The 25,227-nt window shown below is 38.6% G+C and overlaps 2 protein-coding genes across 3 annotated transcripts; both read left to right on the top strand.

Moving 5' to 3' along the window:
* The first annotated feature begins 241 nt into the window (after positions 1 to 241).
* Positions 242 to 15,812, top strand: xrcc6 (X-ray repair complementing defective repair in Chinese hamster cells 6). Of its 2 annotated transcripts, none has more exons than XM_061908988.1 (13): positions 242 to 538; positions 968 to 1,049; positions 4,975 to 5,087; positions 5,158 to 5,299; positions 7,569 to 7,820; positions 7,905 to 8,091; positions 8,157 to 8,343; positions 9,323 to 9,491; positions 11,732 to 11,893; positions 11,994 to 12,123; positions 12,882 to 12,982; positions 14,399 to 14,515; positions 14,599 to 15,812. In XM_061908988.1, the coding sequence occupies exons 2-13, from the start codon at positions 977 to 979 to the stop codon at positions 14,796 to 14,798; spliced, it is 1,833 nt and encodes a 610-aa protein (XP_061764972.1). In that variant the 5' UTR covers positions 242 to 538; positions 968 to 976; the 3' UTR covers positions 14,799 to 15,812. The 2 variants fall into 2 exon arrangements, with proteins under 2 accessions (XP_061764972.1, XP_061764973.1); XM_061908989.1 differs by having other exon boundaries at positions 14,622 to 14,773.
* Positions 15,813 to 15,921: 109 nt separating this feature from the next.
* LOC133557971 (uncharacterized) lies at positions 15,922 to 23,732 on the top strand. Its single transcript, XM_061908991.1, has 8 exons — positions 15,922 to 16,073; positions 16,157 to 16,224; positions 17,980 to 18,048; positions 20,280 to 20,330; positions 20,462 to 20,512; positions 20,586 to 20,636; positions 20,808 to 20,858; positions 22,876 to 23,732. Exons 2-8 carry the CDS (start codon positions 16,179 to 16,181, stop codon positions 23,616 to 23,618), a joined length of 1,062 nt encoding a protein of 353 aa, XP_061764975.1. The 5' UTR covers positions 15,922 to 16,073; positions 16,157 to 16,178; the 3' UTR covers positions 23,619 to 23,732.
* The last annotated feature ends 1,495 nt before the right edge of the window (positions 23,733 to 25,227 follow it).

Genomic DNA, 25,227 nt, shown 5'->3' with positions numbered 1-25,227 from the left:
AAATAAAAGCAGCTCACTGGTAAGTGCTTCTGTTTGAGCTATTTTTAGAACAGGCCAGCGGGCGACTCATCTGGTCCTTACGGGACCGCGGGCACCGTGTTGGTGACCCCTGATCTATACTTTCCGCTGGTTGTTGTTATTTGCAAGCAACACCAGATGGCGCCACACATACACAGCAAAACACTACACTTGGACCGGACGGCTGTCAGACTCTCCGGTCATGACGTCAGGGTAAAAATAAGATCACGTGACACAGGCAGGAAGTGCCTTTACTCCAAATTCAAAACGCTTTGTTTCTTTTTTTGCAGATGAAGGTGAGCGCTGCGAATTAATGCACTCAAAATGCGAAGTCAATAAAGTTCGCGGATTAAAACAGCAAACCTCTTGGAATAACCCCACACACTAAAATTTGATTGGCTACTTTTTTTAAATTGTCATAAAACTGGCCAATTGAGTGAGAGGTGCAGACCAGCCAGGCCACCAAACTTCAATCTCAACTCAGTTGTTGCTAATCGTGATTAGGGCTACTTGGAAGCAGGTAATGTACTGTGTTTACCTACTGAGTTGAAATATAACCTGAGTATCCCGGACATATTTATATTTTTTTGTCTGCTATAAGCCAAATTGAATCTGCCTTCAAGTTTTATACGACAAGAGTAAATCTCACATCAGCTAATGACAAGCTAGGCTAGCATACATTGCAATGCATGAATACAGCATATAGATAGATAGATAGATAGATGGATAGTACTTTATTGATTCCTTCAGGAGAGTTCCTTCAGGAAAATTAAAATGTAAAAGTATATAGTCAATATATAAGCATATAGTCACATGTACATCACTCCAATGGTTCTTAAGTCGCTAACACTACTTCTATTACCACTACTACTACTACTATTACACTTAGACAAACTGCAGTCAGAAGCGTATTTTTTAATTTTTTGGGCCATTCTGTAACATGTGACAGACATCAACAATGGCAGCGTGGAACGCATTCTTCCGGAATGAGGAGGAAGATGAAGCACAGGAGGAAGGAGAGCAACCAGAAGGTGAGAGTCGGATAGTATAATTTCCAGTTGGAGTTTAAATTTGACTCTATGGTAGGGCTGGGCGATATGGCCTTTTTTTAATATCTCGATATTTTTAGGCCATATCGCAATACACGATATATATCTCGATATTTTTCCTTAGCCTTGAATGAACACTTGATACATATAATCACAGCAGTATGATGATTCTATGTGTCTACATTAATACATTATTGTTCATACTGCATTAAAGGCCTACTGAAATGAGATTTTCTTATTTAAATGGGGATAGTAGGTCCATTCTATGTGTCATACTTCATCATTTCACGATATTGCCATATTTTTGCTGAAAGGATTTAGTAGAGCAGTGGTTCTCAACCTTTTTTCAGTGATGTACCCCCTGTGAACATTTTTTTTTAATTTCAAGTACCCATTAATCAGAGCAAAGCATTTTTGGTTGAAAAAAAGAGATAAAGAAGTAAAATACAGCACTATGTCATGAGTTTCTGATTTATTAATTTGGATAACATTGCAAAGTATTGCTCATTTGTAGTGGTCTTTCTTGAACTATTTGGAAAAAAATATCTAAAAATAACTAAAAACTTGTTGAAAAATAAACAAGTGATTCAATTATAAATAAAGATTTCCACACATAGAAGTAATCATCAACTTAAAGTGCCCTCTTTGGGGATGTAATAGCGATCCATCTGGATTCATAAACTTAATTCTGAAAATGTCTTCACAAAAAAATAAATCTTTAACATCAATATTTATGGAACATGTTCACAAAAAATCTATCTGTCAACACTGAATATTGCATTGTTGCATTTCTTTTCACAGTTTATGAACTTAAATTCACATTTTGTTAAAGTATTATTCAATAAATATATTTATAAATCATTCTTGAATTGTTGCTATTTTTAGAATATTTTTAAAAAATCTCACGTAGCCCCTTGGCATACCTTCAAGTACCCCCAGGGGTACGCGTGCCCCCATTTGAGAACCACTGTAGTAGAGAATATCGACGATAAAGTTCGCAACTTTTGGTCGCTAATAAAAAAGCCTTTCTCTTACCGGAAGTAGCAGACGATGTGCGCGTGACGTCACTGGTGTGAGGGCTCCTCACATCCTCACATTGTTTATAATGTGAGCCACCAGTAAGTGCAATTCGGACCGAGAAAACGACAATTTCCCCATTAATTTTAGCGAGGATGAAAGATTTGTGGATGAGGGTTAAAAAAGAAAAGGCGATTGGAGTGGGAGCGATTCAGATATTAGACACATTTACTAGGATAATTCTGGAAAATCACTTATCTGCCTATTGTGCTGCTAGTGTTTTAGTGAGATTAAATAGTACCTGAAAGTCGGAGGGGTGTGGCCACGGGTGTGTTGACGCCAGAGTCTCTGAGGGAAGTTACGAAGCTGCAGCAGGACGGAAGCTCCGCTGATGTCTCCAGTAAGAGACGACTTATTACCACAATTTTCTTACCGAAAACTGCTGGTTGAAATGTAGTCGGGATTCATGTTCGCTTGACCGCTCTGATCCATAGTAAAGCTTCATCTTCGGGAATTTTAAACAAGGAAACACCGGCCGTGTTTTTGTGGCTAAAGGCTAAATGCTTCCCACCTCCATCTTTCTACTTTGATTTCTCCATTATTAATTGAACAAATTTCAAAAGATTCAGTAACACAGATGTCCAAATTAATGTGTAATTATGCGATTAAAGTAGACTACTCATAGCTTGGATCGGGCTGGAAAATAATGTCCGCTACAACCCGAGACGTCAAACGCACGCATCATCATACACGTCACCATACCCGTCATCATACCGCGACGTTTTCAACACAACACTTCGCGGTAAATTTAAAATTGCAATTTAGTCAACTAAAAAGGCCGTATTGGCATGTGTTGCAATGTTAATATTTCCTCATTGATATATCTATCAGACTGCGTGGTCGGTAGTAGTGGGTTTCAGTAGGCCTTTAACATATGCTACTTTTAAACTTTCATGCAGAGAAGGAAATCACAACTAAGTCAATTGAGCAAAACTGTATTTATTAAACAGTTACTAAGTAGTGGCACAAACATTTATGTCATTTCCAAAACAGAAAGTGCAAGATTGTCAGAGACATTTTAAAACAAGCTATTAGTGCACTTTTGTGCAAGATGTCACTAAGATGACATATCAAAACAACACTAAATTAAAATGAACTTTTTGTACAGAACGCCACCACAATAGCTTAAAGGCCTACTGAAATGAGATTTTCTTATTCAAACGGGAATAACAGGTCCATTCTATGTGTCATACTTGATCATTTCGCGATATTGCCAAATTTTTGCTGAAAGGATTTAGTAGAGAACATCGACGATGAAGTTCGCAACCTTTGGTCGCTAATAGAAAAGCCCTGCCTTTACCGGAAGTATGTGCGCGTGACGTCACGAGTTGCAGGGCTCCACAATATTCACATTGTTTTTAATGGGAGCCACCAGCAGTAAGAGCAATTCGGACCAAAAAAGCCACAATTTCGCCATTAAATTGAGCAAGGATGAATTAAGATATTGATAGTGAAGGACTAGAGAAAAAAAAAAGGGGCGGCAGTGTGAGCATTTCAGATGTAATTAGACACATTTACTAGGATAATTCTGGAAGATCCCTTATTTGTTTATGGTTTTAGTGAGATTTTAAAGATTGTAAAGACATACCTTGAGGTCGGATGGCTGCGGTGAACACGAAGTGTAGCAGAGAGAAGCCGAGGAGCCAAGCTAACAGCTGCCGCTGCTGCAGGACGACGAATAATCCAATGATTTCTCCGGTAAGATATATATCACAATTTCCCCATCCAAAAATATGCTGGTTGATGTAGAGAAAACATGTTTGCTTGACCGCTCCGCTTCACAACAAACAAAGAAACATCGGCTGTGTCTCGGTGTTAAAGACAGCTGCAATCCACCACTTTCCACCCACAGCATTGTTTTTTATAGTCTCCATTATTAAATTAACAAATTGCAATAGATTCAGCAACACAAGATGTCCAAAATACTGTGTAATTATGTGGTTAAAGCAGACAACTTTTAGCCGCGAATGGTGCAGCTGCTAATATTTCCTGATAGTCAGTGACGTCACGCGTACGCGTCATCTTTCTGCGACATTTTCAGCAAAAAACTCGCGGGAAATTTAAAATTGCAATTTAGTAAAATAAAAAGGCCGTATTGGCATGTGTTGCAATGTTAATATTTCATCATTGATATATAAACTATCAGACTGCGTGGTCGGTAGTAGTGGGTTTCAGTAGGCCTTTAAAACAAATAATGTGCACTTTTGTGCATGATTTTGTGGGAATATGGCACCAAATGGAGATGTTGACATGGAGAGTAAAAACTCTTCATTCTCTGGCAGGTGACTTTTCAAATGATGCTACATATTAGCCCTAATGCTACTTTTGGTAGCAAGGCTTTAGCACCACACTTGACAAATTACGGTTGTTTGTTCGACATATTCCCACTTGAAGCCAAACCACCGCCAGACGATGGACCCCCTGCTGTTTTTCATGTGAATTAATTTTTCCTTCATTTGTTACCAGATTGGCACCTTCTTTCTCTCGTATTACCACCCGCACCACAGCTAACGTTACCCGTGCTGCTACCTATGTGCTCTGTGAGGGCGTATACGTATGTGACGTATAACGTGACAGTATGTGACGTGTGTAAGAAGGTGCGCTTGTCTGTGAGAAGGAGAGACAACAGAGTGAGAAGAGCCTGTAGTGTAATGCCCGCAGCTAAAAGCAACTGCCTGAGAACGTATATTTGAATATGACGATATAGTCATTTTCTATATCGCACAGAGACAAACCCGCTATATATCGAGTATGTCGATATATCGCCCAGCCCTACTCTATGGCTTTATTTGTTTTGGCTGAAACCTTCATGGATGTGTGTCTTTATCAGGATTTTACAAGGTTTTGGGGAGAGACAGCTTAGTTTTCTTGGTGGACGCCTCCAAAGAGATGTTTATCAAAGGGGAAGATGGGCAGCCATCTAATTTTGACATGACGATGCAAGTAAGTGTTGACATTTTGTAGTGTGTTAGTTAACATGTGCCTCGGCCTGACAACTGTTGGTATTGGGTAGGTCGTGCGCAGTGTGTACACCAGAAAGATCATCAGCAGTCCCCGGGACCTTATGGCGTTGGTGTTCTACAGCACTAAGCAGAGCAAAGACCCCACTAACTCTTTTAAGCATGTCTATGTCTACCACAGCCTCAGTGAACCAGGTAAGAAGATAGTATTTACCGTAAGTGCTTTTGAGGAGTGGGCAAGCGCGCCATAATGGCAGTAATATCTTACAATATTATATAGCAACAGATTTAAGTCGCTAATGTTAACGTAAGGCAGACTTCCTTTTTTGTTATGTGAACTTGCAGCATGTTTGTCATGCTGTTGTTTTCTAGGTTTGTGCATGTTTTTGTCATTTGCATTATTTTATATCTGATCTTGCTTCATTTGTTTTACAGTGTTTGTTTGTGTTTGGATGTTTCTGCACATTTGCCTAAACAGCCAATTTACAGATGCCAAATGGAAGTTGTACATAGGCCAAGGCCGATAATAAATTGTTCTGGATGATAAATGGTCCCACAAATTATTGCAGATAAATAATATTATTGTCAGAATTGTTTTGAGACCAAATAGCACCAATTTAAACATAATGTATAACAACACAAGTAACCTTTTCAAATGCAATATATTTTTATTTATCATGAGATTTTCTCATCATTGAGTCTCTAAGCAAAAATTGCCCTTCAATACATTTTGATTATCTTGAAGTGCATTTTTCCATCTATCCATCCATTTTTCTACTGCTTGTCCCTTTTCGGAGGTCGTGGGGGGTCGCTAGAGCCTATCTCAGCAGCATTCGGGCAGAAGGCGGCGTACACCCTGGACAAGTCGCCACCTCATCGCAGGAAGTGCATTTTTCCCCAGTTGGAAAAACTGTCAGGTCGTTTCTTTAGTTATTTTTTAGTTGCTATCACTTTCCAACAATATTCGGCATACTGGCTCGTTCCTCCATGTTGATTGACCCATCTCTCTCATTAGTTTTGAAGCCAAAATATTCCCACGATGGATGAGTGAGATGGCCTAGAAACTATATTGTGATATATACTGCAGCCTCCTGCGATACCTGATATATATACACATATATATATATATATATATATATATATATATATATATACACGTATATATCAAAACAGGTTAAAAAGGCTCCTAATTTGGCTGCTGGCCTATGCAGTAAGATATTACATAATTTCCACTCCTATTATTTTGTCCATCCATCCATCCATTTTCTACCGCTTATTCCCTTTGTCGATTTTATAAATTTATTTGCTGTTAGTTTTTGATATAACATGGTTCCATCTGTTTGTTACAATTATAATGAGACAAAAACACAGGATGTTGGTGTGCCAATATGATCAATTGTTTTCAAAATGTCCTAGTATTGGCTTTGATTTAAATCATTTTGTTTTTTCTCTTAAAGCCTTCCTGTGTCCAGGGACTTTTTTTCTGAGTTTGGAAACTATAATAAAAACAACAACAGATTTTTTTCATAATGAAAAATATGAAACTTGTAGTATTGATCATTTAGTGGTACTATACTTGGTCTTGTTACTGTCAATATTTGTATCTATTGTTCACCTTTGTTTACATTCACAAGCTCTAATTTGCAGTTAGCATATTCTCTTACGGTGTGTAGTGTAGCATGTTTAGCTAATCCTTGTTCTCTGGGGATGACACTTGTAAGAACATTACTTAATTTACTGCCATGGAGGTGAGAATTGCTGACTTAGTAGTAGCTTTGCTGCACTATGGAGGTACATTAGCCACAGGCGAGGATGCTACGTTGCATTGAGGGCACGGTGTTCGTTCACTTGTTGCTGTCATATTTGAGGGACACATGTATTATCACGATATCACGACGGTATTGAAATCTCTATTGCCGCCCAAATTTGTTTCAGATATATCGTACATTGTCTTTATCACGCAACCCCAATTCCCACACAGGGACTTTCAGTTTTGCGATGGTCTTTTTTCCTCCAAGTATGTGGTACTTTGCAATACTTCTTACTGGCGGCTAGCGAGGCTCCTTGAATGACTATGGGCTTGCGCTCCCACCTCTGCCCACAGAGACATTTTCAAAGATTGTGGGTGGGTGACAAGATGATTCACTCCGTTTATTTCTGTGATTGAATAAACCTGCTCAGGTGCTGAGAGCTATGCACGGAGTGAGTGAACTCTCTTGCACTATGATTGGAAACGACAGACAAAGAAAACAAATACACGGACAATCAGACATGGCATTTTATCAAATTCATTTTTAATTAAATTTAGATTAATTGATTTATCGGCCCAGGCCTAGTTGTACAAAAGAAAAACTTGAAAAGGTAGCAACAAATGCATATTTTAATGTATGTAGTAAAGCAAAACCGTGAACAACTTTCCTTTAATCCAGTCTATTGGACTGCATATCTATGGCCATTTGCACAGGTGCAAAGCGAGTGCAGGAAGTGGATGCACTCCGGGGGGAAAATGGCGCCCGGATAGCAGCAGAGACCATGGGCAGTGGCGAGACATTATTATCTGACGCCCTGTGGTGCTGTGCCAACCTGTACCGAGACTGCAAGCTACGCCTTGGACACAAACGCCTCCTAATCTTTACATGCAGGGACCAACCACACGGAGGTGACAGTGCCAAAGATCGACAGGCTCGCACCAAAGCCAGTGATCTCAAAGAGACTGGTGGGCAAATAGGCCACACTTAATTTGATAGAAATTCAAACAAGACAATGAGATGAACTACATTGAGCAAATGTTTTCTTTCAGGCGTCTTCGTAGATCTAATGCACTTGATGAAACCAGGCGGCTTCGACGTCTCTATCTTCTATTGTGACGTTGTGAGTCCACCAGAGGATGAGAGTGAATTAGGGCTCCAGACAGAGCCATGCACAAAACTTGAAGACCTCCAGAAGAGAGTGCGAGCCAAGGAGCGTAAAAAGAGGACAATGGCAAGGTAGGTTTTCTTTTTCAACGTCATGCTTTGCGTGTCCTAAAAAGACTGCTTCCCCTCATCTTCAGACTTAATCTGTGTTTGGGCGAGGGCATAAACATAGCAGTGGGAATGTACACCAATGCTGTGACAGTTCGGAAATCAGCCCCCATTAGGCTGTACAGGGAAAGCAATGAGACGGTCCGCAGCAAAACGCGCACCTTCCATACTCAAACAGGAAGCCTGCTCCTCCCCAGTGAGATAAAGAAAGCACAGGTAAGGGCTTTTATTTATTTTTATTGAAACACTTTTACAACCATAAAGTGTACAGTTAAACCTGCTTATGTCGACAACTCTTGAAGGTCCATTGTGTTCATCATTTATTACTAAGAAGTGAGATGTTCCGATCAAGGTTTTCTGCTGCCGATTCCAATACTGATCATCCATGAGGGAGATCGGCTGATACCGATATTTTAAAGGGGAATTGCAGTTTTTTAGGAAATGTTCCTATCATTCACAATCCCTACATAAGACAAGAACACGTGGAGCCTGTTCCAACTGCATTCAGGCGGAAGACAGGGTACACCCTATACAAGTCATCACCTCATCGCAGGGCCATAATAATATTTATATTTTATAATAATACATAATAAAGCACTTATTTATTGGTGTTGCTTAAAGCTAGGTTGGCCTAGCTATTAGCATGTCTGCACCTTGATACTAATACTTGATAATGATATTTAGGATAGTGAAAAATGCAGTTTATTTGCCTTAATCAGGTGGTTATTAATATTGAGGGGAGCGTCTCCACACTATGTATGGTTAAACATAATTAGCTGCATGCTACTTTTCGGCAATAAAAGGCATTAATCGGCAATGGCTGATGACATACTTTTTAATGAAAATTGGCTGATACAGATCGGCACATTCCTACTAAAAAGTTTTTGTTTAAGTCAACATAGATGGTCCACTGCTTTTTTTGACAGAATTTGAGAGCCAAAAGAGTGATTTCTATGACAAATTGTCATCATAGTCGCTAAGTAGCTTGAACTGTGAAACAACAATAGCAACATGTCCACTGTCTAGTTACACTGCACTAAAACAAATGGCCACAGTCATAAGGAAATGTGCAAACAATAGCTAATTAAAATTTTGGTTAAGTTGACCTCAGTCAGCCAGTCTGAGGGACGGCAACATAAACGGGTTCCATTGTATAACTGTATTAGATGAATATTTTTCTTTCTTTTTGTTGAAGGTGTATGGCAAAAAGCAGATAGTGATGGAGAAGGATGAAGTGGACGCCATCAAGAAGTTTGATGACCCTGGTTTGTTTCTAATTGGATTCAAACCGATGGAAAGTCTCAAGTTGCACCACCATATTCGCCCCTCTGTCTTTCTCTATCCTGAAGAGGGTGAAGTGAAAGGTAGAATCAGTGTTACTTTGCCTCATTGTTTCAATAGAAAATGTAAAATTATTGTCTGGAGGCAGAAATATACATATTCATCATGCCGACGTCCCAAACACATGGATGTTAGGGTATTTAGACTCTTTGTTGTCATTAATTGGAATGGTTGTCTATTAGAGGTGGGTGATAATGCACATTTTGTTTGGGATCCAATAACAAGTGATTACAATATATGCAAACCCAAAAACCGGTCAAGTTGGCATGTTGTGTAAATCGTAAATAAAAACCAAATACACTAATTTTCAAATCATTTTGTACCTATATTCAATTAAATACACCGCAAAGACAAAATATTTAACGTTTGAACTGGAAAACGTTATTTTTTGCAAGTGTTAGCTCATTTGGAATTTGATGCCGGCAACATTTTAAAAAAAAGCTGGCACAAGTGGCAACAATGACTGAGAAAGTTAAGAAATACTCATCAAACACTTATTTGGAACATTCCACAGGTGAACAGGCTAATAGGGAACAGGTGGGTGCCATGGCTGGGTATAAAAGCAGCTTCCACAAAATGCTAAGTCATTCACAAACAAGGATGGGGCGAGGGTCACCACTTAGTGAACAAATGCATGAGGAAATTGTCAAACAGTTTAAGAACATTTCATTAGGATTTAGGATTAGGTTTTCACCATCTACGATCCGTAATATCATCAAAAGTTTCAGTTAAAGTTCAAGTTAAAACTCTACTATGCTCAGCGAAAGTCATTTATCAACAACACCCAGAAACGCTGCCGGCTTAGCTGGGCCTGGGCGCATCTAAGATGGACTGATGGAAAAGTGTTCTGTGGTCTGACAAGTCCACATTTAAAATAGTTTTTGGAAACTGTAAATGTTGTTTCCTCTGGACCAAAGAGGAAAAGAACCATCCGGATTGTTATAGGCGCAAAGTTCAAAAGTCAGCATCTGTGATGGTATGGGTGTGTATTAGTGTCCATGGCATTGGTAACTTACACATCTTTGACGGCACCATTAATGCTGAAAGGTGCATACAGGTTTTGGAGCAACGTATGTTGCTCTCCAGGCAACGTTATCATAGATGCCCCTGCTTATTTCAGCAAGACCATGCCAAGCAAAGTGTTACAACAGCGTGGCTTCATAGTAAAAGAGTGCGGGTCCTAGACTGGCCTGCCTGTAGTCCAGACCTGTCTCCCATTGAAAATGTGTGGAAACAATATGAAGCCTAAAATACCACAACGTAAACCCCGGACTGTTGAGCAACTTAAGCTGTACATAAAGCATGAATGGGAAATAATTCCAGAGTGTTGTTAAAAGTAAAGGCCATGTAGCACAATGGTAAACATGCCTCTGTGCCACCTTGTTTGCAATGTGTTGCTGCCATTACATTCCAAGGTAGTGATTATTTGCAACAAAAAAAATAAGTTTCTCAGTTCAAATATTATATATCTTGTCTTTGCAGCCTATTCAATTGAATATAAGTTGAAAAGGATTTGCAAATCATTGTATTCTGTTTTTATTTACGAATTACACAACATGCCAACTTTACTGGTTTTGGGTTTTGTACTGTAAATTAGTGGTCTCCAACCACCGAGCCGCAGAATAATTTTTTATTAATTTTTATTAAAAAAAAAAAATAACAATTTTGAATTTTTTTATTTTTATTAAATCAACATAAAAAACCCAATATACACTTACAATTAGCGCACCAACCACAAAAACCTCCCTTCTTCATGACAAAAACGTCCCTTTTTCATGACAAAGAAAAAAAAAAAAAAGGATCACCCCGCCGGGCCGCGGGACAAATTATTAAGCGTTGACCGGTCCGCGGATACAAAAAGGTTGGGGACCACTGCTATAAATGACAAAATACTAGTATTTTGATTGCCCTTCACATTTTTACTCTTGCGAATTAGCTGCTCTTTTTGTCAGTTTAAAGTGGAACAAAACATCTGTAGGCTGTGTTCCACTGTTTTTTTATATTGTTGGTGCAATTATCAGGTCAAGACTGGGTCAGCAGATTAATAATGAATAATGCTGTATTAGTCACCATGGCAGGAAGCTGTTTTTGTACTTCCTGTGTGTATTGTTTGTGAAGATTACTTTTACGTTGAGTACACGAAAGGACTACCCTGTTAGGTGCATTTTTAACAAGACCCAAAACCGGCAGATTCAGCCTGTACTAATGTGAAGTATTGTGATATGAGTACATACCGTAATAAATACCTTGTTTTCCTTGCCAGGAAGCTCCTGTCTGTTCTCCGCGCTAATGACTAAGTGCATCGAGAGGAATGTATTTGCTTTGTGCCGATGCATTTCCCGCCGAAACTACCCACCACGATTTGTTGCCTTGGTGGCCCAGAAAGAGGAGGTAGACGATGGGAAGGTACAGATCACGCCACCAGGTACTCAACTGCCAGTTTGCAGCTCAATTATAATACTGAAAAGTAAAATAATTAAACAATACTGTTACAATCTACTTTTACCTTCCTCTACTGCCGTCAGGTTTTAATGTCATCTTCCTGCCTTATGCTGATGACGTGCGAAGTCTGGATCCCCCACAGTTGCCGTGTGCTTCGCCAGTGCAGGTGGACAAGATGAAGGAAATTGTCTCTAAGCTGCGCTTCAAATACAGGTAGTGTTTCTATAAAATAGGTACATCTGACAAAAAAATATGGTACAAAAGTTAGTTCATTTTAGGAGTTCAATTCAGAATAAGACCAGTTCAAGGCTCAGAAAGCTTTTGCAGTTCAATTGCTGATGAGAGCGCAAACCAGTAATTTACAATAATTCATTTTTTGGCCAATTTTCACATTCTATGAGATACCGAAATTGTTTTTTTTATTACCCTTAAGCTATAATCATTAAAATTATTAAGAGTGCTTTGAGATAAGAGCTGTCTCGGCTAATTGTTATGCTTTAAGTTGCAAGCAAGCATTTGCCTTACAAGCATCTCCACCATTAGTTGGCGTACTAAATGTCACAGAGAACCCTGTAGTAGCCGCCTGAAATATCTGGTTATACTCGCTAGCATTAGCTTATAGCTAGAGATGGACATAAATTTGTTTTCCAACATGACAGAGCGTTTGGCTAACTTGGCGAAACAATTTGAGCGTATCACTGACTGTCTGCACCATACTGAAGTAAAATGAGTCTAACGCCAACCAAAAAAATGTAAATAATATTTTAACAGCGAACATTTTCTCATGAAAATATGGAGCTGTTTATAATGTTGTGGTCACATTTATGCAATATCAGAGTGAATAATCAATTATTAATTGCAATGCACTACAAACATAATGTTTTACAAGCATATTTAATCATTTTGGTGCAGCTCTTTTATTGGTTCTCATTCCATTGTGAAGGTGTACCTAATGCTTTTTTCTTTATAAGGGCTGAAGCTTTTGAGAATCCAGTCATCCAGCAGCACTACAGGAACTTGGAGGCCTTGGCTCTGGATATGATGGCTCCAGATGACATGGAGGACCTCATCAGTAAGACACAAAATCAACATTTGTAGGGATGCTCCCATAGCGATTGCAATTGTCCGATATCAGTGAAAAGTATGCGTTCGGCCAATGCCGTTTAATGCCTTTTAGTGCCGATCACAAAAGCTGCTTCCAGCTAAATTAATAATCCTCCTACTACGGAAAACAAATTACATTTCCCATAAGTAAAGTTATCCCTGGAGGACTGCGGGATGAGGCTAAACATGTTACACACTAAGTAAGAACAAGCAGGAACAGACAAAAAGAGATGCTAATTGCTAAGCTAACAACTAAGATAGCTTGAAACAACACAACAATTAAGTGCTTAGTAAACTTTAAGAAGTGTAGATGGAACTTCAAAAAGTAAACAGTTATTACCAGGTAATTTACAAGTAGATTTATAATAGCCTGGAGCAGGAGTTATTTACCATATTGACCTCAAACCCTAACTTTTCCACTGCACTGGGGTTGGTACCCACTCAAATATTGACCCTGAATTAGAAATCTTAGTGCTAATTTTAATCACATTTAGTAATTTTATCTAACCCGCTTACAGTTTACAACCTTGTCAAATGATTTAAAACCATGTGTTAATCACAAAGGTTATTATTTATTTAACGCGCTGCGGTAAGGCTAATTAGAAAAAAATACTGCTTAACAGATACTCATAATTAACTGACAAAAAAATGTATTTACATAAAAGGATGCTGTGCTAAAATAATTTCTAAAATAAATTGTCAACAAATGAAAATACAGCTACACCAATTTAGTCTTAATTTTTGCAGTTTTTTTTAAGACTTAAGCTCAAAACCTCCTGTTTGATATTGTCAACGCTGCCACGACTGGTGGAAAAATGTATTACAACTCAGTACCGCTGCGGGCCACAACTGAGACACAGATATTTTTTGGCAGCACTCTGGGGTGCACTCGTGACCCAATAATAGGGCCCCCAGCCCCATGGTTAAGAAACACTGGAATAAAGAGAAAATAATTTCAGCGGTGTTCTCTTGTTGTGTCCTGCGTACACCTAAGAGGAGGGTTCATGTATACAACTGAAGTTATTACATACACAAAATAAATCACTGGTCCCTGGACATAGGAGTACCCCGGGATATAAATGAGTAGTAGATGGTAGATATTACTCTCGTTTATTTATTGTGAACTAGTTACTTTGTTTTGCTCATACAATTGTAAGCCATAAAAGAGAATAAGGAAACTATAAATATTGTGTTGATAATGTTAAACTGTCAATAGCACTCACAATAAATACATAGAAAAATGTACAGTTAATACATGTGATTGGTGTCAATACTGGTATTGGCCGGTCTCACTCATGAATGATTGGAATTGGCAGCCTTAAACCCATATTAGAACATCCTTACTCATTTCTATTAAGATCCATATTACTTTATGCTGTTTCAGTGCCAAAGGTGGACCAGATTGACCATCGTCTGGGTCCTCTTGTCCAGGATTTTAAAGATCTGGTCTACCCTGCAGACTACAACCCGGACAGCAAACCAGCTGCCAAACGCAAAACAGGTGAGTGAGTCATCCCAAAAGATAGATAACTAGGTGTAGGACAGTACATTGATATAATTAATGTTTACTCACATGACTTGAAACGGATACTGGCGGTACAACACAGAAGAAACCTAAAGTGGAGGTAACGGAAGATGAGCTCAGGGTCTCCGTTCAGAAAGGCACCCTGGGGAAGATGACGGTGGCTGTGCTCAAAGAAGCCTGTAAGCAGTTTGGCATTCGCACCACTGGCACTAAGAAACAAGAGCTAATAGATGCTCTGACTGCCAAACTGGACTCATAGTGCCTCAGTGTGCTCCGTTCATGCCCTAAACTGTACATGAAGGTGGTTTGGAACATAGAATGTAGATGTTTTTTGTAAATTACTATTACAGCCTTTTACTGTTGAGGGGATGACATAGAAAGTTTTACTATTTCTTGCAAAGATGTAAAAATAATTTACTTCACACCAGGGGTGTCCAAACATTTTGCCACCCAGGCTGCATGAAGAAAAATGTAAGGATGCGGGGACCAAGTTGATTTTTTTCACCTTTTTGTTAATTACACATGCTATTACCTAATTCTAATGGATAATGCTTTAGCAGATTATTTGCGCTACCTGTCATACATATGAAATAAAGCTAGCAATTTACATCCATCCATCCATTTTCTATCGCTTGTCCCTTTTTGGGGTCACAGGGGGTAGCTGGAGCCTATCTCAGCTGCATTCGGGCGGTAGGGGAGGAACACCCTGGACAAGTCGCCACTTCATCGCAGGGCCAGATTGGCACATTCATAACTGTAATACATAAATAAGACTCAATTTACAATTAATTAGGCCAAAATATGTACAATATGCTGTAAAAATAATATGTGGTAAAGCCGCAATATTTGAAGCACGATGTGAAGAGGGACCCAAAAAATGTACAGTCTTTGGCAAATAAACAACTTAATGGTCCTTTTTTGCCACACAAAACCAAATAAATTATTATTTCTTGCGGCTTTGATAACTTGCATGTAATAATACTTATTATAAATAATAATCATGTGTGTCATCTTTTTTTGTTTTTGTTTTTTCATACAAAAACCACAATTTATTTATTTTTTTAACTACAATATGTAGCCTAAACCTACTTTTGTGATGTTCTGAAGTAAGACCATATTCAATTTTATTTTTAAAATATGATCTGCGGGCCGCACTTTGGACACCCCTGCTTTATGTGTTTAACCCAGCGCTTATGTCAAACCCCATAGTCAGGCACAATGCTGAAAAATATCAAAAACAACTTTTTTTGCAAAAATAAAACTTTGTAAAGCACTCTATTGTGTTTGTTTTATTTCTTTAGTTGGTAATACTGCTTATCCGCTTTTCCAGTTCTACTTGTCTCACAACAAAGGTGTGTGTGTGTGTGTTGAATGAAAGGCTTTGGCATGTGAAGCGTGCTTCCACAGTACATTGCACAGCACGATAACGCAATCAGTGTTACTCTGTCTCGCTGAGGGCAGGCCTACGCAGTCAAAGAAGGGATCACAAATTATAGTACAAGTACGACACTAAGGAATTCAGTCTCACTTTAAGGTAAATATTTTTTCTTTTGAACAACTTTCGGTAATTTAACAATGTTGTAGTAAAGAGTAGGTGTGTTTTGTTCGCATTGTCAGGATCTTCAAACCTGTTTGAGGAATGGATTGCAAATGCGACACAGGCAACCCTGAGGATGCACTTCCAGGTAAACCCTGTTTAATATTTTGTCTTCATGGTGTGCTGAAACCACATGGATGTCCATTTATCCCACATAATCAGAACATCGTAAATGCTGTAAATGAAATGCCTTACATGTTAGTATGGACGTCCACATGGTTTGAAAAGATGACGGCACAGGCACTCTTATAATGTGAGTTGTATGTTTTGATTGCTTTGTTGAAATAAGTTGCATTACTAATAACAGATATGTACATTTATACAGTGGACAATATTCTATAACTTGGATTTTGTGTTTTCATAGATGTTTTTTTTATTCGTACTTTATTTTACAACTGTATTAGTATATGAGTTATTGCTACTACTGTCTAGTGCAGGGGTTCGTGTTAACTTTTTTGACTTCGGAGCCCAACTTTTACACTTAAATATCAACACTGAATTAGTAATCTACTCTTCATTTTAAACATATTCAATAGTTATATCTAACCTACTGACAGTTAAACAGGATAAACCTTGTCAAATGATAGATTATTATCAAGGCTTAGGTCAGGCTTATTAGAAAAATAAATAATAATCAAATATATTGCAAAAAAAGGGACCCAAAACTAATGAAAAATACTTTCCCAAACAGTTACGCAGTGCTAAAATAGATCATTTCTAACAAAGCAAGCAATATATATGTTTTTTAAACTATAAATAAAACTGAAGTGCAAATGAAAAGACAGCTTTACCCCTTTTAGTCATATTTTTTACGCTTAAAAAAAATAATAATTTTGACTTAAGATCCAGACTTCTTCTGTTTGTTTGATATTGTCATTACTGCCACAAGTGGTAGAAAAGTGTACTACAACAGAGTACCAATCCATACGGACCACAGCTAGGAAACTGATATTTTTTGGCCCCCCGGCCCTATGGTTAAGAAACACTGGTCTAGTGTACTGCCGACAGTATTGCACTACAATACCAAAAACTTGTGATAGGGACCGAACGTCATGTTTATTTACAGAGATAAACAAGTGACGTAATCCGATATTCTTCAAAGGATGCACATAAAGAATTTCAAGTAGGACAACACACATTATAATAACATGAACCATTGAGATGCCTTCTTTACAAGCCTTTGATCTGAACTTTTTTCTCTCTCTGGGTCAGATTCTGGCTCGAACTTGTAAGGTTGGACGCTAAAATCTGTCGCAGTTACCATTCTTAATAAAACGAAGAATATAGATCTAACGTATGCTATTTCTCAGTACCGAGCTAAAAGTGCATCTCAACAATGGCTTCCAAGGCAAGGAAGCACTTCCAGTCAGCGTGAAGGGGTGGAGCGTAGAGGAGTTCATTTGCATCCAATAATTTCCACCTCCCAAAAAAGCTAATTTTCAAAGACAGTTAGAAAAAGGTTTGAAAATGGGTCTGTAAAGCTACATTTTGAACAAAGCACCACCATGAAAGGCTTTATAGATCACAATATGTTTGAAAATCATATGACGCAGTTAAAAATTGTAATTTAATGAAAATTACAGGAGAACTGTTAATGCAATCCCACATAGAGTAGGTTTGGAGGGATTAGTGAGTATTCCAAATTTATAGTACTATTGAATTATAGTACTATTAAATAAGACCATGTAAGGGCAGACACATTGTCTTTTTTTACATCAAAATGTTGGCGCAAAATGAAGTCAAGAGTGCAAAAGATATCAACAAACGCTGATCACGCTTGTATCCGACTGATAGCGATACTACTCTGTGGAATGCTGATGTCATGATTGTCTTCCTTGTTTAGGCTGGTGGATGAACAGCAGCAATATCCAGATTACCGTGGTGGGATATCTTCTCTACAGATTCTCACAGAGTCAGTCACCCAATCACACAAATGTTAGCGACAGTTTGGAAAAAAACAACAAGCAAATGTATTGACACACATGTTGACAGGCCTGTGTTGTCACACTGATAGTAGGCGAGAATCTTGATAATACGAAAGCAACTGAATAAATGTTCAATAATCTGTCACATGCTTCTAGTTTAAAGTTCTCTCTCAGAAAAGTGAAGTTATTAAATTGAGCTTTCATTGTGATGTTCACACTGTAACATGCAGATTATTATTATTATGGGTCTCCTGTGAAGTTTTGTGTTGTATACTAGCAATTTAGCCAACTTTGTATTTTTTAAACTTATAAATTCTGGATTTTGATCCTTGGCGACATCTTAAAATATGCCAGTTGTTCTCATGTTAGCAAGCTAACATTTTAGCTCATTTTGTCTGTTTAAATTGAAAAATCTGAGCTTTTTAATACTTGCCGCCATTTTACAAGTATGCTAACTTTTCTCATGTTATGTAAGCATCTTATGCTAGCATGTTTAGATCATTTTTTACAATAAGCCTAAAAATCTGTGATTTTGATACTTGGTGTCATTTTACAAGTATGCTAACTGTTTACATGTCCGCATGCCAACCGTTTATACCAGCATTTTAGCTAATGTTAATTGTTAAATCTCAAAAAATCATGGATTTTTATACCTGGTGATTTTGATACTTGTTATTAGCCAACTGTTAACATGTTAAAACAGTAACGTTTTATGCTGGCATTTTAGTCAATTGTATTAGTTTAAACCTAAGAATCAGTGCTTTTGACATGTGGCTTCCTCTTAGAAGTAAGATGATTTTCTTACGCGTGCATGCTAATGTTAGCATGTGACTATTTATGCTTGCGATTTTGCAAATGTTACGTGTTTAATCTCAAAAAACACATTTTTATACTTGCCGCCATCTTGCATGTTTTTTTTTTTACTTGCATTTTAGCTAATTTATATATATTTGAAACTAGAAATCATGGATTTTATTTTTTACTCTGTGACATCACGTAAATATTCCAACAGTTTCTTCAGTAGAATTCAAACATCAGAATATTATTATACTAACTGTGATCGAGAAACTTTTGTAGGATAATTTTGCTTTTGTCTTTAAACAAAAACGAAATGCCCTAAAGGCAGCAAGTTGATCTTTAGAGGGAAACAACACTTTTTTTTTTGCCTATCATTCACATTCATTATGAAGACATGACGATGGATGGATTAAATATTAAATATATTTGATCAAAAGTCTGCTTGCAATGGAGCCTACGGGAGCCCTTCGATTCTGCCTGTAGAGTCCCTAAAAAAACATCCAAATACCACCATACATGGTGTATCGGGTACATTTATAATAACATTTAATATTTAGGTACTTTAATAATTTTAAGCATATGCGGCACATTATTTAAAAAAGGTATCATGCTGTATATATTAATTTTTTATTCATCACTGATTTCTGCTCACTGCTGAGTTAATGAGAGCCAAAAAATCATAATAAAATATCACTTACTGTGCAATGTCAGGATGCCAATTGCTGTGATGTTCATATATTCCCAATTAGATGAAAAATTACTCATAATCCTGACGAAGAAACGGGGTAGAAGGGATCAAGCATCTTTTTGTGTAGTTCTCGCCATTTATGGTTTCTAAATGGCTGTGAATGTGTACCAACTTGTCGGAATACCTACTCAGACTTCTTCTGTCCAGGTGAGATGCATGATTTATGATCTCCAATAAACTTACAGGGAGCAAGGAAGCAAGGAAACAGCAGACCACTCAATGATGTAAACATAGGGACACCGAAGTGATCATGGCGCCACAAAAAATAGTTTGTGTGTGTTAGCGCAGATAACAACAATATCACGAATACTAGGTTAATATTCAAGTCCCGAAATGTAAATGGAGTATTGCCGGCGCTTGTTCAATGGTTATTTATCGGCTTTTATGGACGGAATACTGGAGCTCTCATTGGCTCTGCTGTAAGCGGACTTTATTTACGTTTATTTGGTATTTAGAATGCATTTTTTTTAAATCCATCCGTCATGTTTTTTATAATGATTGTGAACGATAGGAAAATTCCCCAAAAAAGTGCAGTTCCCCTTAAGCAACCTAGGACCAGAAGTTCACAGCACCTTTGGTATTTTCTAGGTATTCATATTTTTTCAGCTTTAAAATAACATTATGACATTTTTTGGAAGCAATGATTCGAGTGAAACTGTCTTATCCCCACAGCCCTTCCTGCACTGATCAGATGGCCAATTCGTATCTTCTGCTCTGTAACTGGTGAGTTTCGTGACGCTCATACAAAAAGTCAAAGGTGGTCACGTGTTCCCTATTTTAGCCCTTTAATATTACACTCAGAACTTTATATGATGTGCATAATACAAATGATTATGTTATGTTGCTTACTGCAGGTCTGTCAGCTCTTTGGGGCTGGGTGAGCCGCCTTGTGGGGACCCTCCGAGGTACAACATGGAAAAATAATCCCTTAAAAACAAAAAAACGACGCTGACCTGACAGCCGTGCTCTGTATTACAGGAATCCAGAGTCTGTGTAAAGGGCTGTCTCGAATTTGGAAACTCTTTGTAGGTAAATGCACTTTTTTAGAAATTGTCATGTTCTTCTGTTTTTATTAAATGAAGAGTGTTGTTAAAATGCATGTTAAAATCGGTGGTGGGATTTTAATTTTTCTATTTTCTTTTTGCTATACGAACAAATGAAAACAAATTAACAATCACAATAATCAAATTCCTCCATCAGCATTTTCATCCAAATTCAAATGGATGCTTCCTATCGTCAGAGCCATCACAGGTCAGTCCTTTGATACATTTTGCATGTATTTTTATTTAATATTAAATAATATAAAGTAAGGCAGGTCTTTTCAACTCAATCTTTTTGGGGGCAACATTTCCAGAGACCTACAATACTTTAATATTATTCTTATTTTGTATATTCTTGAAAATCAGCTGTTTATAAGGACCTAAAAGCTAGTCAAACATCTTCTGTATGACAGCTCTTCAATGTTTTTAGGAATCTGCTGCAAAGAGGTTTTTTGAACGCGCAGGTTGGTCTGGTGTTATTGCAGCACCAAATTTGGCGCGTAGTTGAATAAAAAAAATTTAAATCCACCCATAAATAGGTTATTTCCCATTAACATGAACATATTATTGTGGTGCTTTAGTGTGACAAAGTCCAACATAGTTCTTGCCACACCTCACTGTCTTTTATCTGTAAGAGTAGGAGTGCCTGAGCTCTGACTCAAGTCACCATGTAGTATTATTAGTGTTGTCGAGCGATTTGGGGGGAAAAAGCAATTAATCAATCTAATTAATCTTTTTTTAATCTCACCTCAAAATGCTGAAAAAAAAAACCTTTAACTGTTGATATTTTCAGTCAAATTCATCATATTTAGATTGGTAACAAAAAATTGGCTTCATAAAATGATGTAATGTTTTTAATAGACTTGAACCGATACAAATTAAAATATTGACGGACAGAAAATGTTGTACTTTATTCAGTCACTTGCAAATAATCGAGTTCTTCAATTTTTTTTTATGATACAGTGGAACCTCGATTTAAGAACCCCTCTTTTTGTAAACTTTTTAAATTTACAAACTATTTGATTGAGCCAAGTAAGCCTCTCTGTACAACCGCTTCATTCAAAGGCATTTTGTGTTTGCTTGTATTGAATCCCCCCCACCCCCCCATATGCTCCTTTCTCTTGCTCCTCTTGTCAGCTGATGACATTGAAAGTAGATTTTATATTTTTAAATAAGTTAAAGTGCCACTGATAGTCACACACACACACTAGGTGTGGTGAAATAACCTCTGCATTTGACCCATCTCCTTGTTCCACCCCCTGGGAGGTGAGGGGAGCAGTCAACAGCAGAAGTGGCCGCGCTCGGGAATCATTTTGGGGATTTAACCCCCACTTCCAACCCTTGATGCTGAGTGCCAAGGAGTGAGGCAATGGGTCCCATTTTAATAGTCTTTGGTGTGACTCGGCCGGGGTATGAACTCACGACCTACCGATCTCAGGGCGGACACTCTAACCACAAAGCCACTGAGCAGGCTTAAATTTGTATTATTGTAGCAATATGGTTGTTAAAGATAATGTTTTTTGTGCTTTCTGATTGTTTGTGAGGGCACCAAAGAGTGTTCTGTGTGTGTGCACGTGTTGGCAGAGAAGCTGCATACAGGAGAGTTGTTGTCATTGTTTTGGCTTGTTAATTAAGAGATAGTTGATTCATCACCCTGTGATGAGGTGGTGACTTGTCCAGGGTGTACGCCGCCTTCCGCCCGATTGTAGCTGGGATAGGCACCAGCGCCCCCTGCGACCCCAAAGGGAATAAGCAGTAGAAAATGGATGGATGGATGGTTCATCACCCTCTTGTTATGTTTGTTTGATACACAGTACCATATAGCACTTTGTGTTGTGTTCAGGGTGTACAAACCTTCACTAATTGGGGGTTTAATCACAAAAATGATTCCTGAGCGCGGGCACCGCTGCTGCTCACTGCTCCCCTCACCTCCCAGGGCGTGGAACAAGGGGATGGGTCAAATGCAGAGGGTAATTTCACCACACATAGTGTGTTTGTGTGTGTGTGACTATTAGTGTTACTTTAACTTTTAAATTAATTACTTTTGGCAAGGTTGGAACCAATTATTCATATTTACATTGTTTCTTACAGAGAAGTGTGCTTCACTACACAGACTTTTCAATTAACAAAACCTGTTCAAGAACCAATTAAGTTCATAAATTGAAGTTCCAATATATGTTTTAGGATTTTTTAAATAAGCCTGACTGACATTCTTGCCACCGATGCAGGATCATCGGGTGCTGCTTCTTTGGAGCTTGAGAGAACCAAACTGAACCTCTCCAGTCCAGTAAAATCAAGCCTCAGGTTGATCCTCCTCGGTCCTGCTGGAGGAGGACGAACCTCAGTGGCAAACACTTTGTTGGGATGCAGTGTAGCGCAGGCTGAGGGACCGCTCATGGAGAGCACCATAAGAAGGTCTGTAGTAGACGGTAGAGAGGTCACCGTGATTGACACCCCCGATCTTCTGAGCACATCGTTGGGGAGAAACCAGAAAGCGAGAGAAACTTTGAGGAGCATTCACCTTGCAGGCCCTGGTCCAGACGCCATCCTGCTAGTGATGCGGGCACCACGCTCCAGCAAGGGCCACCAGCTGGACGCTATGCGAGTGATCCAAGCGGCCATGGAGCTGTTTGGAGATGAGATCCTAGAGTACATCATCCCAGTCCTCACCCATGCTGACTCTCTGGGTCGAAAGCGCACCATCGAGCAACTGCTGGATGTGGATGCCGGAGGTCTGAAGAGACTGACATCTCTATGTGGTCAGAGGCCTGCGTTGCTGGACACCAGGCCCGATCAGCCACCGGAGGTGCAAAGCGGCGCACGCAGGGAGTTGGTGACACGCGTGATGGAGCTTAAAGCCACGAGGCGACATTGTTTTATACACGAGCTCCAGAGGAGGGAGGAGCGCTTCAGAGAGGAGCTGCTCGGTGACATGATGACGACACTGGCTAGAAAAGTGGACGACATGTAAAGCAGGCATGTCCAAAGTGCGGCCTGGAGCTCTTTTTATTGGCCTTGGGCATATTCTAATAATAATGTAAGATATTACACTAATAAATATTTAAATTTTGTGAAATACCACAAACTAAGATGCCAGTGTTTCTTCAAATGGCTTAGCATATACCAAGCTACAACAGATTAGTTTTGTATTCAATTGCCATGCAATTTTTGAATACTTGCTACCTTTTGATCAGAGTAAAATTAAAGTGTTATGGAGGTCAAATATATTTTTTGTACAACAAATAATTTTGCACGTTCTGGTAAGAGGTTGCCACACTAAGAAAATCTCATTAAGATTTGGCTTGGATTTACACCAACGTACTTAATGACACGAACCCATGCATCTCTCTGTCAAATGAAGGCAGAAATGAGTAGCATCACACCATGCACCTGTTTGTACAAACTCTAATTATATTATAACATTCACCTCTTCCTGACAGTGCTAATACAAACACAGTTTGCATGCTTCAAATCAGACATTTAAGTTGAAACCACATCAAATTACTTTTTTCTTTTAAATCGTGTTTAAAGTGTTAAGGCACATTTACCTGATACACAACTTACTCAGGTCTATTAAAAATATGAGTTAAATTTACCCAAAGAGACTGTACAAAACCCCAAACCAGTGAAGTTGGCACTTTGTAAATAAGTAAAGTAAATAAAAACAGAATACAATGATTTGCAAATTCTTTTCAACTTATATTCAATTGAATAGACTGCAAAGACAAGATACCTAATGTTTGAACTGAGAAACTTATTTATATAAACTTTTTGCAAATAATCACAAACTTGGAATTTAATGTCAGCAACACATTGCAAAAAAGTTGGCACAGGGGCATTTTTACCACTGTGTTTGTTACATGGCCTTTCCTTTTAACAACACTCAGTACACGTTTGGGAACTGAGGGGACCAATTTTTTAAGCTTTTCAGTGGAATTCCCATTTTTGCTTGATGTGCAGTTTAAGTTGTTCAACAGTCCTGGGTCTCCAGTGTCATGTTTTAGGCTTTATAATGCACCTCACATTTTCAATGGGAGACAGGTCTGGACTACAGGCAGGCCAGTCTAGTACCCGCACTATTTTACTATGAAGCCATGCTTTTGTGACACGTGCAGAATGTGGTTTGGCATTGTCTTGCTGAAATAAGCAGGGGCGTCCATGAAAAAGACGTTGCTTGGATGGCAACATATGTTGCTCCAAAACCTGTATGCACCTTTCAGCATTAATGGTGCCTTCACATAGGTCTAAGTTACCCATGCCTTGGGCACTAATACATTCCCATACAATCACAGATGCTGGCTTTTAAATTTTGCGCCAGGAACGTTCCGGTTGGTACTTTTCCTCTTTGTTCCGGAGGACACGACGTCCACAGTTTCCAAAAACAATTTTAAATGTGGACTCGTCAGACCACAGAACACTTTTCCACTTTGCATCACTCCATCTCAGATTAGCTCGGGCCCAGCAAAGCTGGCAGCATTTCTGGGTGTTGTTGATAAATGCCTTTTACTATGCTTAGTCGAGTTTTAACTTGCACTTACAGATGTAACGACGAACTGCAGTTACTGAGAATGGTTTTCTGA

This window comes from Nerophis ophidion, linkage group LG08, assembly GCF_033978795.1.
Source record: "Nerophis ophidion isolate RoL-2023_Sa linkage group LG08, RoL_Noph_v1.0, whole genome shotgun sequence".
In the NCBI taxonomy this organism is placed as follows: Eukaryota; Metazoa; Chordata; class Actinopteri; order Syngnathiformes; family Syngnathidae; genus Nerophis; species Nerophis ophidion.
This window is presented reverse-complemented; position numbering and strand designations above follow the sequence as displayed.